Source organism: Parasteatoda tepidariorum, chromosome 3 (genome assembly GCF_043381705.1).
Source record: "Parasteatoda tepidariorum isolate YZ-2023 chromosome 3, CAS_Ptep_4.0, whole genome shotgun sequence".
NCBI lineage: Eukaryota > Metazoa > Arthropoda > Arachnida > Araneae > Theridiidae > Parasteatoda > Parasteatoda tepidariorum.
In genome coordinates, this window is record NC_092206.1 from 99,114,935 (window position 1) to 99,134,920 (window position 19,986).

Consider the following 19,986-nt stretch of genomic DNA (forward strand, 5'->3'; position numbering starts at 1 on the left):
ATATATCTGTGTGGGTGTGTGTTGCCTTTAAAGTGTATAATTCAGTTATTTCATAGAATAACTAGGTATTTCATAAAATAACTAGACAGGTCAGTTAAAATAAATAATAGATGAAAAATTCCATACTTAACCTAAACTAATGACAGACCGTCAAAAGGAAAAATAAACAATTTTAAAGCCATTTTATAAATTAATTGATTATAAGTAGCTGAAATCTCGCAAAAACTACATTTTATCCCTATTGCGGATTATTTATTGATAAGTAATAAGGAAAAGCAGATGATATAATTATTATTTCTCATATTGCTTATATCAATAACTGCCTCTAAAAGCAACTTAATAAAGCGTACACACACACATTATTGCAAAGCAGCTATAAGAGGTTCAAAGCTAACTAAAAGCAGATAGAACTGGTACAAAGAACTTTCGAGTGCTGTATTTCGAACTTTAATAATCAAGTAATCGTTATTCCATGGAATACCTAGTTAAATCGTAGAATTCTATAATTATTTACTTTAACTGTCTTTTGTAGTTATTTCATAAAATATCTAGTTATTCTATGAAATAACGAACTTCACACTTTCTTGATGGATGAGAATATATTGAATAAAAAAAAGAAAAAAACTTCTTTCAGATTTCTTGTCTATTCGTCTTTTATTGGTATGGGAGAAAAAGTACGGCATCGAATAAAAGTATCTACTTCTTACGCCTTAAGTAACAAGTAAACAAAGAAAGTGTCTACGCCTTTCTAGAACTAATTTCTCGCCAGCATCTGCATGTTTCTAATCACGTGGGAGGGGTCATCTATCAGTTGAAGTGACATACCCCTGAAATGTACAACAAGTTGACAGATCATCGCTCAAACTACCGCCTTCTCTCGTTAAAGACAAAAGACGAATAATTTTTTTCCTCTTTTACCTGGAATTGGCTTTCTTCTATTATCTTCAAATTATTAGATTTCTCTTCGCTTTGATTTTTGCTCATTTTATTTAATGAGCTCACAACTGAAGGTTGTTAAAAGTATTATGAAAAAATAACATCGGTTAGAACAAATTTTGAAATTTTCATTCTTGTATTTGTTTCTGTATAGTTCATTTTCATCTCTAAGACTGAGAACACGTTTTCTCTGCAGTTTATTTTTAGGAATGGAAAAATTTGTTTCTAAATCTTTTTTTGTAGTTTATTCCCTCTATGAATAAGAACACAGCATTCTTCTTATATTTCATTACAGTTAATTTTATCTCTAAGAATGAGAACATTTTTTTTAATTTTATTTATCTCTATATAACTTTTACTGTAATTTGTATCTCTAAGATCCTTAGATTACTATTGTATATCTCTAAGAGTGAAAACTATTTTCTTTTTATCTTTGAAGTTCATTCTTATCCCTAAGAATCAGAAAACGCATTTCTTCATCTTTCTATGTTTATTTCTTTATTTTATCACCAAAGATTCAGACCACAGCATTTTCTTAAACTTTCTTTCTGGTTTATTTGTATGTTTAAAGAATTCAAGAGCGCAGCATTACTTTTTTTTTCTTTCCTTACAGTTTATTTTTTTTTTTCAGCGAATGAAAACACATTTTTCTCTGTAGTTTATTTTTATCTTTAGCAATGAGAACATATTTTTTCTTCTTTTCTGCATAGTTTATTCCTATATATAGTTTTTTTCCTTTTTTATGTATAGTCCATTTTCCTATTTATCTCTAAAAATGAAATTTTTTTTTCTATCTATCAATTTTTTTCTCTGAGAATCGGAAAATACGATGTTTTTTTAATCATTCTCTGTAGTTTATTTTAATATCTAAGAATGAGAGCACATTTTTCTTTCATTTTTCTCTGCAGTTTGCTTTTCTTTCTACGAATGAGAAAGTTTTTTTTTCCTGCAGTTTATTTTCATCTTTAAGAATCAGAACACAGCATTTTCTGTATAACTTATTTTTATCTTTAAGAATAAAAGTACAATTTTTTTCTTTCTTGAAAGTTTTTCTTTCTTAAAAGGTTTTTTTTTCTAAGAATCAGAACACCATGTTTTTTAATATTCTCTATAGTTCATTTTTATCTCTAAGATGAGCACAATTATTTTTTCATTTTTTCTCAAATTTTTATTTTTAAAAATGGGAACACATAATGTTTTTTTCCCTCTATTGCTTGCTATGTATCTCTAAGAGTATGGAAACAAAATTTTATAACATTCTTTGTCATTGAATTTTACCACTAGAAATGAAAACGTTTTTCAACTTTTGAAATATCACACAATTGTGAACCTTTATAACAGCTATCAGGACCCTATTTAATAATTCACAAGTCGGCCCGGGGCAATTGTGTCTCTCAGTGCACGTAATGCCGAATTCACTGAATATTTTAATATTTTTTATGATTTATAACAAAAGGTAAATATGATAAATAAGAACAATTTAAGTTTATGCTTGTTTCAGTTTTTAAACTCAAAATTATATCAAAAATTTTATTTGCAAAATTTAAGAGGCCACTTGAGGAACTTAGGTTCTCATCTCTCTGGGTTAGGCTAATAGAGGCAATACCAACTGCAACCCAAACAGCAATTAGCCAAAAATAAGTAATTTTTTATTTTAAGTCAGCTATTTCTGTCATTGATTTTTTAAAACTGAGAATAATAATCATAACAAATTTTCTTTTTAAAATTAAACGCTTTGAAATAATCTTGGTGATAATTTATTATAAAGTAATTTAATGATATTACCTCATTACACAGCATTATGATAATCATGCTGGATAAGCTTGATGGATTACCATTTGGTAATTATTAAAATTAAATTTGTACAGAACTTTTGCAAAATTATATTTATTTTTATATTGTATTTGATGCAAAACAGTGTACAGAAAACATGTGCAAATAAAATAATTATTTACAATCGCTTAAAAATACTAAGAATTAACTTTTCGTTTCATTACTGAATCTCTTGGGCAAAAAATATTTAACACGTTTCTATAATAACCGAACAAAATGTCTAGATTTAATTATTATCTCTGTCATGTCGAGAATTAAATCTGTGTAGATAGAATAAAACTTTTGGGGAACTTTTAATTCAATAATTTTTATTTAAAAATCTGCTTATCATCAAAAAAAAAAAGGAAAACAATCGTAAGGGTTGAAGAGCGCCCGTGAACAATGGACGAAACTTTCTTAACTCACTTATTAAGGAAATATCTTTTCAATCTATCTCGATTAATCTTCAGCTTCTACTTTATGTTTTATCTAGGACTCATATTTAACAAACAGCAATTTAAGATTAAAATATTTAATTTACATTGTTAATATATGCTTCAAATTTTAATGATTTTTTTAAGGACAAATTCATAAATTTCATCAAATTAATGAATAGGCCTAGAAAATTTACTTTAATAAATGCAATGCAAAAGCATTTTAAAACAAACTTTTAGGCAATGGAATTAAAAACTTTAATTCTATCAAATATATCAGTTTTCTTTTGATCTTTGGTCTTTTAAAAAATATCTTTGATCGCGTTTGTAATTAAAATGGCGCTTATTGCCAATATTCCGAGGAAACTGAAAGAACAAGATGATTTCTGATATTTTGATTACGATCTAGACAAGTATTTGATTTCAAATTAAATTGAAAATTGAAAGAAATATATTGGATATTCAATATTTAGCAAAATATTCATTACATTCAAAAGCAAAGTACTTTTTCTTTCTTAAATTATATTCTCCCGGTTGTCCCATTAGAGATGCATATTTTTAAAAATCAACTAAACAAAAACAACAGAAAATGGATGTATGTAGATTAAGGATATCTAGATATCTTCTGGAGTTTTACTTCTTAAAAAGTTTCAAAATTGATTTTAAATTTCATCAACAGGTGGCACTTCTAACTTAGAAATACTATAGCATGATGTTTTCAAAATGAACCACCATTTGGTAAAATGTGCTGCTGTCTAAGGACACACCCCCGTGCCGGTACTTCAAATAGAATAGGTCAGTCAAACCTCAGAAAACATTCTTTTACGGTTAATCAAGTCAGCAGCGCCGTCTGTTGAAGAAATGTATAACTAATTTTTAAATATGGAAAAAATAAAAGTTCAGTTTTCTAAGCAGAATGCAGAATAAATCATATATCCGTTTTCTGCTTTGGGTTTTCTTCATTTGGTTTTTCAAATCGTCTATTATCATATTTTTTATTTCTATTTTGCTTTTCTTTTTATTTAATTTTTGTCTTCTTTTTTTCAAACTTATTTTTAACGTTTTCAATCTGGTTTCATTTATTCATTGAATTACCTAACAATGATTTACATTTTAAATTAGATGATTTTAAATGACAAAATCAAACATTTGAATAAAATCTATCATATAAGCAAAAAAGAAAAATCATATTTTTTATTTTTCCAGTAAAATGCGTCTGATTTCAATTAAATGTGGTTATTTATTATTTAAAATACATAGTTCGAATTGAAGTTAGTGAACCTTAGAATTTATATATTTTTCGATAAATAATAAATTAAATCATGTAAAATAAAATAAAAAGCAAATATGATAGCTTAAATTTTGTGTAGAATTATCTTTAGGTAAACGAGCTTTATAATTTTATATTATAAGAGATTGAATGAATTTTTTTATACACATGTATTGTATTTTGTAGCAATGCAGTATAAAAAATTTGTACTAAATCAATCATCTTAGTTCCATCTTTTTACCTAATCAATAACAATTACGAACCTATATTTTTGCACCTCTCATAGACACTTTAAATTTAGTTAATCAAAATGACTTAATAATGAGGATTTCTTTATAACAATCTAACCAAAAAATTACATTTCACTAGAATGCAGAGTATTTCGTACTACACTAATGTAACTTTTCCGTAACTAAAGATTAAAATTAAGTTACTAATAGGGATCATAATTAATTTTCATACAGAAGAAGCGCCAACTCTAAATTATCTTCACAGTTCTGAATAATTTATTTCAGCTGGGACTTAAAGAAAATAAGAATTTTTATTCATACTTCGTTTTATAAGTAAATTTCCAGTCCAACGAATTTAATCAAGCTCATTTATTTTTTTCTTCTGTCGGAAATAAGAGAAAAGAAAAATTGTGGAAATTTCCTTTCTACAAAAGAATCTCATCTACAATTCAGGAGAGAAATCGGCGCCATTACTATTGCAGACAGAGGCAAATTTTTATTAGGCCTTACTCGGTCAACGATCCGTGAATGCGATAGGAACAGGAATATATATATATATATATATCTCATGCCTTGCATATAGAGTTAGTTTTATGTTGATCTAGTCCGAAAATATTTAAATATTTGTTTAAAAATGTCGTCGAAGAAAAATGGAATGAAAGAAAATAATGACAATTTCTGTCTTCTTGTTCTAAGATAAATATTTCAATCAAACTTATTTTAAAGAAAAAAATTTTCATTTTAAATAAACATTAAAAGTTTAAAAGAAAACATTAAAATCCAATAAACGCTTAAACTTCCCAAAGTAACAATAAGCCAGTTACCGATTCTTTTAAAAATTAATTTTAAAGGAGAAAAAAAAACGCATGTGGTGTGTCAACTGATATTTTAATTGAATGAATGCTTAAAGACTCAAGTAGAACCGCACATTATTGGAAGATTCTATTCGAAATTCAATAATTCGATTCTTGTTAGTTTATAAGATTTTCTTCCAGCTGCTACAGAGAAAACTGTGGTGCAATAAGTACCGGTGTTGAAAAACTCTAAAAATTGTGGGTTATTTTAAGTTACTATTGAATAAGTGGAAATTAACTTGAAAGGTGTAGTTAAATCTAAACACCCATAGTTAATAAAGCCTACTTCAAACAAAATGCATTTACTAAATTCAGGGTTGGCAATGGGCCAGAGGTAGTATTGTTGACATTTTTGAATGAACCGTAAATTTTGGAAAATAACGGTAGAAGTGATTTTATTTGTGTTAGTTTTTAAAAGTTTTTATTATTGTTTTTTAAAAAAAAATATTATTGATACTATTTATTATTTAACTTTTTTGAACTAAATTTTATAGTTAATATAAATATAATTTATAATTTTAAAATAGCAAAAATATAGCTAGCTTTTTATGGATCTAGTGCAATTAGAAAACTGTAATGCTAAACAAGAAAACAAAAAATTATTTTTTTATTGAATAAACCAGTTGTTGTAAGATCAGACGATTCATTTCTAAATTTCATCAACACATTTCTTCAATTTCGATGTCCATGTTTTTAGTTCGAAGGCAGGCTTAAACAGAAAACAACATTTAACAGTTAAAAACAGCATGCTTGTAGTTTTTTCTTTGTAGCGTAAATCATGCCTTACATAACTTAAAGATTCCTAGCAACTAAAATAAGCTCATAGCATGCGCAGTAGATTAAATCTTGCGTACAGGAGCGTACGACAGCTAACTTGAAAGTGTGAATTCTCCCTATTAGCTCAGTTAATATCATGAATATAAAAAGTCGTTTGATATTTTTTTAAGTATTTGGCAAAATTTTTGTAACTATTCATATTAATTTCTTTTTCTAGAGAGAATTATACATTTACTCTAACATTTTACTGTTCATTAAATTTAATTTTGACAGTAGTCAGAGCTTCAAATTCAGATCTCAGTCATATTTTCAGCTTTTGAAAACTGCTCTTGTACCAGAATATTGCTCAAAACTATTGAGACCGTACTGTACTATTTTGTAACCTTACTGTGTATAGCTTGTCTACGGTGAGAACTCCCCCCGCCATAAAGTNATATAATTTATGATTTTAAAATAGCGAAAATATAGCTAGTTTCTTATGGATCTAGTGCAATTAGAAAACCGTAATGTTAAACGAAAAATTATTTTTTTATTGAATAAGCCAATTGTTGCAAGATCAGACGATTCATTTCCAAATTTCATCAACACATTTCTTCAATTTCGCATTCCATGTCTGTGTTTTCAGTTCGAAGGAAGCTTGGCCAAAGAATACCTTGTTTTTTGTTCGCCAAGGAAGGAAGGTTTAAACAGAAAACAACATTTAACAGTTAAAAACAGCATGCTTGTAGTTTTTTCTTTGTAGCGTAAATCATGCCAACATAACTTAAAGATTCCTAGCAACTAAAATAAGCTCATAGCATGCTCAACAGATTAAATCTTACGTACAGGAGCGTACGAAAGCTAACTTGAAAGTGTGAATCCTCCCTATTAGCTCAGTTAATATCATGAATATAAAAAGTCGTTTGATATTTTTTTAAGTATTTGGCAAAATTTTTGTAACTATTCATATTAATTTCTTTTTCTAGAGAGAATTATACATTTACTCTAACATTTTACTGTTCATTAAATTTAATTTTGACAGTAGTCAGAGCTTCAAATTCAGATCTCAGTCATATTTTCAGCTTTTGAAAACTGCTCTTGTACCAGAATATTGCTCAAAACTATTGAGACCGTACTGTACTATTTTGTAACCTTACTGTGTATAGCTTGTCTACGGTGAGAACTCCCCCCGCCATAAAGTCTGAGGCCGACTGCTGCTATGGAAACAAGAATAGCGCATTTCAGGGAGGTTATCTTCTCTTCATTCTAGAGATAACATTATAGACCGAAGAAAAAGATTATCTTTCTCCCGCCGACCCAAGCCAAAACTTGTACTAAATAATGAGCCCACACCCCTACTTAAAATAGTTATGCCTCATTACCATAGTCACCGCCATTACCATAGTCATAGTGTAATTTTTGATTATCCTGAGTAAGGATATTAGATCTATAATTAACAGAGTGTTTAGTATATCATATGAATGTTAAGCGACTTTTTCTGTTATGTCAGCGTGTTTCTTTGCTAGTAAACTATTCTTTGAGGTTTGGAATAATACTTTGCTTGAAACGTTGCGTTGTTGCCTAAATTGTACCTCGTGTGCATTTCTAATTCGTACCGATGCGATTTGGGAGCAATGTATCAGATTCAACTGCTGACCAGGTCAATTTCAAGTCCTTTTAACTTTTCCCAAAACTTTACCCAAACTGACATAAAGTGGCAGCTAACTATTTCTGAAGCAACTTTCTCTCAATATCAAATTTGTCAGCTAGCGAGGGAGACTTATAATAAGACTGAAGTAATGGATAGCATTCTTTAAAATTATTTAACTATTTTGATGCGTTAATCTTAAAACTACTAATTTTTTGGCAGCAGAAAACCTCAACCTATTTGGGAATCAATTGGAATGAAACGAAACTATTTTTATGCATTTAATGCAATTTAATGTCCATCTAATGAGATTTATTTTCCTAATTCTAAGGAAGGAAAAAGTAATGGGAAAAAAATCTACACTGTTGGAATTTTCATTTTAAAATTATGGTAAAATATCCTCCAACAGTCTGTCCATCCGAAAAGTTTACTGTAACGAGCATTTTTTACCTTCAAGGTTTTGAAACTGTTTACAATTAATAGGTTTATAAAACCATATATACAAAATTATATGGGTTTTTAACCATTTACAACTACTATGATTTCAAAACCATAAAACAGAAATTTAATTAGACGTAGGATTTAGGTTTTTCGTTACTAGACTTTTTTGTCTTACGCAGCTTTGGTGCTGCCATCTATGCGTGAACCTGTACTGTTAATATAGTATTCTAGCAGTCCCCGTTAACTTATTAGCTTTCGTAAGCTCCCTCCCTAACGTATGATTTGAAGTAATTGTGCACGTGCACTGCAAGTAATTGATGCATGCGCACTTCTATAGCTCATGCGTCTTTTCAGGTGAAATGCGCATGCTCCCGTGAAAAATATCTAACTTACGTAAGTGAAAATAAGAAATTTTGCAAGAATCCGAAAGTTAAAAATGCTAAAACTTAGTGAAATATCATTTTAAATTTCACCACAAAATCAAAACAAACATTTACAATGGATGTAGTCGATCTCTTTAAGGCTGTGGCATACGATTCAAGATGCTTTGCTCGACTTAAAATTATGGTTTTGTGAGCAGAAAAACTTGGTAGATTATAGATTTTTGTGAATTCAGTTATAAAAAATGCAAATTATTATTATTATTAATATTTATAAAATATTATTGATACTAATGATTATTTAATTTTTTAAAATTAAATTTTATAGTTAATATAAATATAATTTATAATTTTAAAATAGCAAAAATATAGCTAGTTTTTTATGGATCTAGTGCAATTAGAAAACTGTAATGCTAAACAAAAAAACAAAAAATTATTTTTTTATTGAATAAACCAGTTGTCGTAAGATCAGACGATTCATTTCTAAATTTCATCAACACATTTCTTCAATTTCGCATTCCATGTTTTTAGTTCGAAGGAAGGTTTAAACAGAAAACAACATTTAACAGTTAAAAACAGCATGCTTGTAGTTTTTTCTCTGTAGCGTAAACCCCGCCAACATAACGTAAAGATTCCTAGCAACTAAAATAAGTTCATAGCATGCTCAACAGATTAAATCTTACGTACAGGAGCGTACGACAACTAACTTGAAAGTGTGAATCCTCCCTATTAGCTCAGTTAATATCATGAATATATTAAAAGTCGTTCGATATTTTTTTAAGTATTTGACGAAATTTTTGTAACTATTCATATTAATTTCTTTTTCTAGACGGAATTATACATTTACTCTAACATTTTACTGTTCATTAAATTTAATTTCGACAGTAGTCAGAGCTTCAAATTCAGATCTCAGTCATATTTTCAGCTTTTGAAAACTGCTCTTGTACCAGAATATCGCTCAAAATTATTGAGACCTTACTTGTACTAGTTTGTAACCTTACTGTGCATAGCTTGTCTACGGTGAGAACTCCCCCCGCCATAAAGTCTGAGACCGTCTGCTGCTATGGAAACAAGAATAGCGTATTTCAGGGAGATCATCTTCTCTTCATTCTAGAGCTAACATAATAGACGGAAGAAAAAGTTGCTCTCTCTCCCGCCGACCCAAGCCAAAACCTGTCCTATATAATGAGCCTACACCCCTTCTTAAAATAGTTATGCCTCATTACCATAGTCACCGCCACAGGTCCAGATGTATGGCTAGGGGAGTTCTTACTTTAGACGAACTATAACCTTACCTTACTGTAAGTTAAGTTAAGCTGTATTTCAGTTCAAGTGGAGCTGCGTTATTCTTAAGTAAAAACAAACTTTACTCACTGTTTAATAATATTATTATAACCGTAACTGCAGACGAATAGCAAATACTATTTCTCTCTGCAGCATTTTTCCTTTTTAAAATTGTAGATATCGTGAAGGATGTTTAATTTGAAGAAGACTGTCTGTAGACTACTTAGCAATGAGAGCTCTTACGAGACTATTATAAGTTTCGAAAGAAAACTTAATCAAAAACGGTTATTTTAAGGAGGAGATGCTCTTCGGATATCTTAAATTGCTGTCTATAAACTTTAGTCTGGATTATAGTCTACGCGTACTTACTTAGATTTAAGTATTCCATTAAAAGTCCTCATACTTGGAATTTTTTATAATTCCCTTATTTAGATTTTTTTTTTCTAAAATCCGCACATTTAAATAAAAGAATATAGTTTGAAGCACACTGAAACAACTCATTATTTTAAGAGTGATTACTTCGGTCTAAATTTGAAAAACATTTTGTATTTTGCAAATCAGAAGCGTATCATAAAACATAAAAACATCAAACAAATTACCAGCGTAACACGCTTAGAGTGTTACACTGCTTTTTATTAGGATGTCAAGTTCCCACACTGGCATTAATGTCCTGCGCTGAAATTAATGTCCTCTACTGAGGTGTTTAATATCTTTTCGAATTTGATGTTCAACAAACCAAGAAAAAATTATGTAAAGGATTACTTTATTTCAAGTTAACTCCAATAAAGCTTTTATGTACATAAAAAATGAAAAGTGTACAGTGCAACAAAAGAAAAAAAAATGGACCACTTTGAATGACTCTTGATTGGATCTTTACGTTTTAGGACTCAAACTTAATCATTCAAGGGGGTGACTTCAAATAAGCTAATTAATTATGGCAAACGATGTTTTAAGTTACGAAATCAGACAAAAGAAAACGTACTTTTACTCAAAAAAAATAACATTTTTCTTACAGTTTAGGATTTCTGACCCCCAAAATATCGGGGTTAGCTGCAGTCTGGGAAGTATGGATTCCATAGTTTGATCTGGAGATCGATCCTAAGTTCAGACCTCTTAATGATAATTTTACTTTTTTCGTATTCCGCAATTTTTAAGGAATTTTTATGCGAATTGAAAATGTTTGCACATAATTACGAAATTTGTTTATCCAAAAATAATACACGTCAGTCAATATTTATTTTTTATTATTTTATTTAATAATAGTCCAAAGAGTCTTGTACTGTACGGTATGCGATTCTTTACATCATTTAAAAACATGCAAATTTACATGGCGAATTACAAAATTTGAACGAAATCTTACGACTAATTCGTGAGAAATCGAATTTTAAAGAAGGGCGTATTTTTGAAATTCGATTTCTCACGAACTATTCAACCGATTTCGCTCAATATTTGTATTTTTCCATGAAAAATGACATACTTTAAAATGATGCAAAAATTATATACCTTACAATTTTTGAACTCTTATTCAATAAAATTATAAATATTTATTAAATTTCATATCTTATATGGAATTTTCTTTGGATAAATGAATTCTGTAAATGAGTGCAAACATTTTTCAATTCTTTTAAAAAGTTCTAGAGATAGGGTGAAATGCGCAATAAATATGGCAAAAAGTAAACTTTGAATCGCTCTCCTGATCAAACTATAGGATCCATATTCCCACCCTATATTTTGGAGGTCAGAAATCCGAATATTTTGAGTTTATTCAGAGAAAGTATGTTTTCATGTCTGATTTCGTAACTTAAGACATCGTCTGCACTAATTAATGAATATATTTGAGGTTACCCTTTCGAATCATTAAGATTGAATCATAGAACGTTAAATTCCGATCATTAGATCAAAAGAAATTTAGGGTGGTCCCTTTTTGTTCATTTTCCCCTTTTTTAGAGCACTGTGCACCGAAATTGGAAAAAAGATCACATCAAGTTCACAATAAATGTGTTAGTTTTGCTTACAAAAAAATCAACGTTGACGCTGCACCGAATAAGACAGTTTTTGTATTAAAAACATATTATTTATTTGAAACATCAATCGCATCGACAAGAAAAAATAAATTTAAATATCCGAACTGGGTGAGTATAAACCTTAAAAACAAAAAGATTCATCTCTACAAAAATTATCTAACTCTTCGACGTTCCAAAAACTGTCTCGTTCTTTTACATTTCTTTTTCTTAATCTCTTTTTACTGTTTTCCTTTTAATGCTTGTGCTACCTGAATTTTTTTGAATTTTATAGCTTACTGTTTTTCTATTAATGTCTGTGTTAAGTCATTATATTTAGAACTATGTAACACAATCTCTAGTAGTTTGTATCATTCCTTCCTTGCCTCTATACAATATCAAGTAGATCAAAATTCCGCTGCTTAAATATGTTTACGCGTTCTTAGTAGTGTAATAATGATACATAAAGTTTGATATATCGGTGATCTGTATAAATAATTTTATGATGTATAATTTCTATCAGCTTCTGCTAGTTGTATCGTAAAAATAACTTTATTATATGTATCTTTTTTTCTCTCATTATAAATTTTAGTGTTACTGAAAACACAAAATTGTTACTGAAAAAAAAATTACTTTACACCAAGTAGAATGAAAGAACATTATATGTGTTTCAATACATCAGGAACTAACCTTCGTTTTTGATAGAGTCGAGCACCACTTTCATGTTCAGTAGTTGCCACCATTGTTTGCGTTCAGATACACGAAATTTAGTTTTATAGTGAAATGGAGGTTTTAAATTTTAGGTAATAATGATTGTAAANACTTGTAACTTTCACGTATTAGCTCAATTTAATCGTTACTTTTTAAGCGTTAACATACATTACGTCTTACTTTTTATTCTTTATTTTTCGCATTATGTTTTTTCGGATCGCATTATGATTTCTTATGTTTTGAATTGCACAATTTTTACATTACTTTCCAGGCTTAACTTTAACCGCGTTACTTTTCGGTACTTTATTTCTTGCGAGTTACACTTTATGCTTTAATTTTACTTTTCTTCTGCGGTTTTCTTTTAACTATCACGAATTATATACATTAGTTTTGAGTATTTGTATGTATTTGCGCGTTGCTTTCCTTTTTCTATTTTTTACACGTTTTTTTTGTACGCATTCCTTTTTTCTCTTACTTACTCTATGCGTTATTTTTTAGACTTGAACAATATATTTTATGCTTTACTTTCACTTAATTGATTTTCTTAATTATTTTTCTTTCTTTACTGTTACTTTAAAGCGTTATTATACTTTATGCTTTACTTTTCTTAAAACGTTACTTTAGGCCCCCGTGTCTTTGAGGGTCTATTGAACGTTATGTACAAGGAAAGAAATATCATTCATACATAAACTAAATTTATTAACTAAAAACAAGAACACAACCATCTGGTTTGACGGCCGAGAATGAAAAAGTAAAACTGGAAAAGTGAAAAACCAAATTACAACTCAGTTGTCAACGGAACGTTGCCAACGGTGTTAAATAAATTTAAAGCTTTAAATAAAGTTAGGTGAGGCTAGATCTGTAGCTCACCATAGTACTCCCCCTCCAGTGAGGTCCACGAACGTTACCAAAAATAAACTGCGCAAATGTCTATTGCGGGTAACGAACAGGTGCTTGAACTTTTCTTCCTCTCATTGTAGTTTTGGTTAAAGATCGAGGAGAGTTTTCAAATTTAACTTTATGCTGTTTTGGTTTGGAAGGTGTAAGATTCGTTGATTGTTGTGAAGATTCCATACTGTTCTTTAGAATAGATTTATATGGAGGATTTGTGGGGAGATTTTTAACTCTTGGATGCACATTGGACGTATTGTCTGTAAAACATGGTTTAAGTCTGTCAATGGTTACTGTTGATTCTTTATTTCCAATTTTTAAGGTGAACACTTTGTCGTTGAGTTTCACATCTTTATGTGGTCCGTGATACGGAGGTTCGAGGCTTCGGCGGCCACTGTCAATTCTCACAAATACATGTGTGCACGTTTTCAAGTCTTGATGCACAAAAATATTGTGCTGTCTGTGCCGTGGTACTTGAGTAGGAAGCAACGTAGACATGAACTCACGAAGTCTTTGTACAAAACCCGGGACATTGCGGGATTCTTTGCCAGTACTGGAAGGTCGGAAAAAATCTCCAGGCAATCGAAGGGTTGTGCCATAGAGCATCTCTGCACTTGAAAAGTTGAGGTCTTCTTTAATAGCAGTTCTCATTCCTAAAAGAATTAGTGGGAGGACTTCGACCCATTTTTCTGTGGCATAGGCTCTAACGGACGATTTTAAGTGTCTGTCAAAGCGTTCGACCATTGAATTAACTTGTGGGTGGTAAGCTGTTCTGTGTAGCTCTGTGTATACCCAGCTCTGTGTATACCCAGCATTCTGGATAATTGTGAAAAAAGTTCACTTTCAAATTGTGCTCCTCTATCAGTAGTTACAGTTTCTGGAACTCCAAAGCGAGCTATCCAGGTATTCAGTAGGGCAGCAGCAACAGTTTCAGCAGTGGTGTCAACAATTGGCGTTGCTTCAATCTGTATAAATAATTTTATGATGTATAATTTCTATAAGCTTCTTCTAGTTGTATCGTAAAAATAACTTTATTATATATATCTTTTTTTCTCTCATTATAAATTTTAGTGTTACTGAAAACACAAAATTGTTACTGAAAAAAAAATTACTTAACACCAAGTAGAATGAAAGAACATTATATGTGTTTCAATACATCAGGAACTAACCTTCGTTTTTGATAGAGTCGAGCACCACTTTCATGTTCAGTAGTTGCCACCATTGTTTGCGTTCAGATACACGAAATTTAGTTTTATAGTGAAATGGAGGTTTTAAATTTTAGGTAATAATGATTGTGAAGTATATTAGAGATATATAACTTTATTCGTAAGTTGTTAATCATTACCATGGTACATCTTAAAAATATTTGATTTTTTATTATTTCTTTTAGTCTTTACAAGTTATCTCTATTTTTGAAAAAATTATTTCAAGGAATAAGATATCTAATAAATAAGAAACGTAATTTAAGGATAAGATTAAATTGCTCATCCTATGTCTACTACTCGATCGATATTTTTCATAATTTATGTTTCGATTAATAAAACGCATGATTAGATATGAAATAATATGAATTAATACTTAGAAACCATCTCGATTATTTCTAAAAGAAAATAATAATGGTGTGCGGGAAATTTTCCTTATTATTTTAGTGTTTACAATTCGTTCATCTTAATTTGCAATACATTTTTTACATCTTGCTAAATTTATTACATCTTAATACAAAGTAAATTCTCCTTTTTTTTTTCTTAAAGTTTACTTATCCTAAATCTTAAACTATATTTAATTCTACTACTTTTTTCTCTCTAAATAGAAAGTTAAAATTTTCTACAACATAACCAGCTCATAAAACTTTAAAATATAATTTGAACCGTGGTAGTTCGGAGGTTAAAAAATCGGACTACGGTCCTCAACTCCACCGAGACCAACCGAGTGCATGTGCTCGTAAAATCTGTGGAATCCGTCCCAAGTCCCGTGGTTGATTGCTGATATTGTACCACGGGTACAGGAATCTAGAGACAATTTCTCTCTCCTTCAGATCTATGAGTAAATTGAGGAACTGGCCACACGAATGATGAATGCCATCTATGAGTGTGGTTCTGAAATAAGATGTAAATTCACCCTTGCGGTGCTTTCATATGAAACGAAAGGCATACCTTGCTGACTTAATTCGCAAAAAGCCAATGACTATCGAGCTTGACTTGTCCAAATGTCATTAGACGCAACAGCAAAATTTAATATTTTCAAAATATTAACATTGACGAAAAACTTGAATTTGTATATACTAAATTTCAACCTGTACCAACATATCTTGCATCTTATGCTGTCGAAAAGTTCCTTCACGTCAGAACAATTTTTATATAAAATTCCAGAAATGCAGTCATTTATAAAACAAGCTTGTAAAAAGCTTCATTTGGAACTTTCCGCATTTTGCCATGAAAACAATTTTCTTTCTTTTTAGAAAAGGAAGAAAATATTTTAACTATCCTGCATTATTTTATTTACAGAGTTTGAAATTTGTACTATTTAATGCAAAAAGAAAAACTGAAACTCAGTGAAACTTACAAAACGAAACTTTAAATTTCTATAAAAATTGTGCAAAGATATCCTTACATTTTTTGTCTTATAGGACTTATTTTTTAACTTTTAAAAACAGATTTATAATTAGTATTAGATTATTCGATATAGTATACATAAATGAGTAAAAAAGTTCTGAATATTTTTAAACAAACTTTAAAACGATTTATATCGGTAATTTTCATCATTAACAACCTTTTTACTCGCATTTCAGATGGGACTAGTAATTATGCAGTAATAAATTCTCAACTCCACTTCTCGGCATTAATGGAAGTTTTTTTCTTCTTTTATGTGACCATTAATTATTTGCTTTTTAAGCTTAATGGATCCCACCGCCTTGCATTACCTGAAGTTTTTTTTTTTTTTATCAGTCTGATGTAGTGCTATGAGATCGTTAAAAGTTTTTTTTTTACTTCTTATATCTTTGAAATAAAAAATTTAAATTGGCATATGAAAATTATAATTCATAACAAATTGATGGAACTATATTTCAAAAGAATAAATGAAATAAAAACTGGTAAACCTATTTCTAAACATCGCATTAAAATACAACCCCTTTGAATTGGATTGAAGTAAATTCTGTTTCGAAAGATCGAACGTTATTTGAAATGCACGATGTTCTCTTACAAGTGAAATTAGTCTGAGAATTCGAACATCTGTGGGCATTTATTATCGTCTGCACTATTAGAAAAGAGCAAAAGTGTTTCTAATATTCTATCAAAGATAAACTTTTTCTTTCTTTCATTATTGCGATAGGGGTTGGTATCAATTTCCAGGTGAATTGGATTTAATTTATTTGAAAAAAAATATTTTCCAAAAGACTAATAGATTATTTATATATGATAGGAATAATATCGCAAGATATTGATTATTACTCGAGAAAGGCTTGCAAATATTCTTAAAATATAATTGTGCATATATTTTTATAAAACTAAACAGTTGAGCATTGGTTTACATAGACTATGTTAATACTACATCAAATTCTCTTTGACAAAATAACAACAAGAATATATATATATATATACACTAGAGGGCTCCGCCCCCTGCTTACTACGGCTCGCCAACCCGCTCGCCAATCATTTCACTCTCTTCTTATATTATATATATATATATATATACGAAGATGACGGAGATTGAATGTTGGTTACTTAAATATCGCATTATAATCACATTTTTTTATATTTTTGATAGCAAAAACAGTGAAATATTTCATTTCTTATGTTAAACAATCAACGAATAAATAATTTCTTGATTATGTTGCTTAATTTTTACGACCGAACATTGTTTTACTAATTTTAAGTTATATTTTTTATATATTAATAAAAAATTAATTGTTTGAAGCGATTGTTATTATAGATATTATTCGAAAATATAATATGTTTTTCATTTTTCATTCAAAATTACGAAAATTATTATATTTCCACTGCTATATTTAATTATTTAAAGGTTCAATATTATTTTTTTTTATTTTTGCTCGCCCCCCTTTTGTTTGTTTTTCGGGTATTTTTAGTGTACTTCAAAATTTCAACTATAAATTCAATTAACCTGCACATAAAAACCCCTAAATACAAATTTTGAAACAAATTTTATCGAAATACTAATTTTGGCCACGAAACCTTGGATGCTGGCCCACTGTGTGGTGTAAGCATTTCTAGAATATACTCAGAGGGTATTATTTACAAAAACTTCGTTTAAAGTAATTTTTTCTGTCAATAATTTGTTTGTCCCATGAAAATCTGTCATTTTCCTGGTTAATTTTATTTAGTGGTTTATAAACGAAATAGATCGAGGCAGCAATCAATATCTCATGTTAATAGATTGATTAGATACCCTCCTACATGAACATATGTCTTGTTGCATGAATAAAGAACCAATTTTCAAAATCTATTTCAAAAATTTTTTCAAGATGAGTAGGTTTTTGTGTTGTCCTTTTCCTGGCTTCTTGAAATCATTAATAATATAAACTACATAGATTTATCTGAGTTATCTTAAGAAAGCCTGTTGTTTTCTGCAGAATGTAAACGTCTTAGACCAAAATATTAAATTAAAGTAAAGTTATATGCTATAAAATGGCGAATTTGTCATTATCCTGGCTGTCATTTTCCAGGCTTCGCTTCAAATCACTTTTGTTTTTTCTTATTTACGCCTGGCAAGTCTTGAGAATGGAGAGCTTGAAACCATGCTGTCTGTTATTTGCTATTTAAATATCTTTAAAGCAAATGCTTTTCTTTTTCCCATCAGGTAATAGCATCTAGTCCGGCTCCCACTTCAGTGACAACTTCTCTACTGTAGCTCCTGAATAAATTCTTAAAAACCTTAAAATTCTGATATTTTCTCTTTAAAGTTTATGAAAGCTAATATGTAATTCCCCAAGGCATCTCTGGTGAGTCTTTTTAAGCCTCTGGAGAGGTTTATTTTCCATTAATGAGCGTTTAAAGTCCGATGTTCCATTGATTTAGGCTTAGAGTACCAGACCGCCATTTTTCTAACGCCATTTAATGCAAGCGCATTTTATCGATAACTTTGTCTTCTTCTAAAATTACCTTTTCTAATTTATTTTTAATTTTAAGCATTTCTTTGCAATGGGCCATGTGATTCTTCACTAACTTTATAATGTTATTAAATTTTGGCGGTCTGGTATAAAATTTTTATAGGTATTTTTCTAAACAATGACATGATCTCGGAATAGGTTTTCGCTATGTTAAAGTTCGCCATTTTGTAAACGTAGACTTTGACCGCTTTTATTAATTTCTTAATGTTAATATTTTTATTTAATTTTTTATTATGTACTTATTTTAATTGTTTATGATTTAAATTTAAGGACATATTTCTTATTCATCCTGTGGTTTCATATTAATTTTCAAACATGCATCACTTTTCCATTATTATTGGTGTTCTATTCTCCATAGGAATATCAAAACATTTCATATGATGTAATATTCAGTCAAATTTGTCAATTCAGTTTCCTCACCCGCTTGACCCAATAATTTATTAAACATTTATATTAAATCTTTTTAATGCTTCTTATTTGTAATCTTAAGTAACTGTTATCTTGTATCAATTTCAAAGTAAATTTTTATGCTTTCATTAAATACTTATTTTCTGTTCCACATACACTTGTTCAATGTCTTTTTAAGTTCATTTAAATAGGATAGGGCCTTAAGTTTTCATTTTATTGACATCTTATTTGTTTAATATTAAAATCAATATTTAATTATGCCATCTTTTAATTTTTATACTACAGAGTTTAGTGCAATGCCATTTCCACATTCTACAAATATGTTGAGATTGTAACTTTATTTATTTTGATTTCATATGCTCATTATTAAATTATTACTGTTTACATTTTTATTGTATTCATCTTCATCCCACATATGCTTGTACAATGCCTTTTCGAATAGCAATACATAGCTTAAGGCTTTACATATTTCTGTATATTTTCTTCTTATAAAACAACCTCTAACATCATTCATTTTCGCCAATGACTATCCCTGGCCAAATGAATTATTGCTCTAGTAAATATGTATTGTCGTTTTAAATTTAATGTTTGACTCTGCATAAGCTTTAACATAGCGATCGCCTTAATTAAATTAATTAAAATAATTCTTAAATAATATTTTTTATTCTTACCATTCCCTGGCCAAACAAAATGCATTATCAATACAAAATTGCAGACTAATGTTTTATTATCATTATGAGCATCTAGATTAACATTGCATCATTTTTTAAATGTTTGTTTAACCAAACGCAACTTAGATTTATCTT

At 29.3% G+C, this 19,986-nt stretch overlaps 2 protein-coding genes across 2 annotated transcripts in view; one reads left to right on the plus strand and one right to left on the minus strand.

The window, feature by feature from the left end:
- Positions 1-19,986, plus strand: part of LOC107454766 (dopamine receptor 1) — a 239,075-nt gene that overhangs the window by 125,130 nt on the left and 93,959 nt on the right. The gene's annotated exons all lie outside the window — the stretch shown is intronic.
- LOC122269073 (uncharacterized) lies at positions 13,687-14,298 on the minus strand. The gene has a single exon (XM_043040568.1). The coding sequence runs from the start codon at positions 14,296-14,298 to the stop codon at positions 13,687-13,689; it is 612 nt and encodes a 203-aa protein (XP_042896502.1).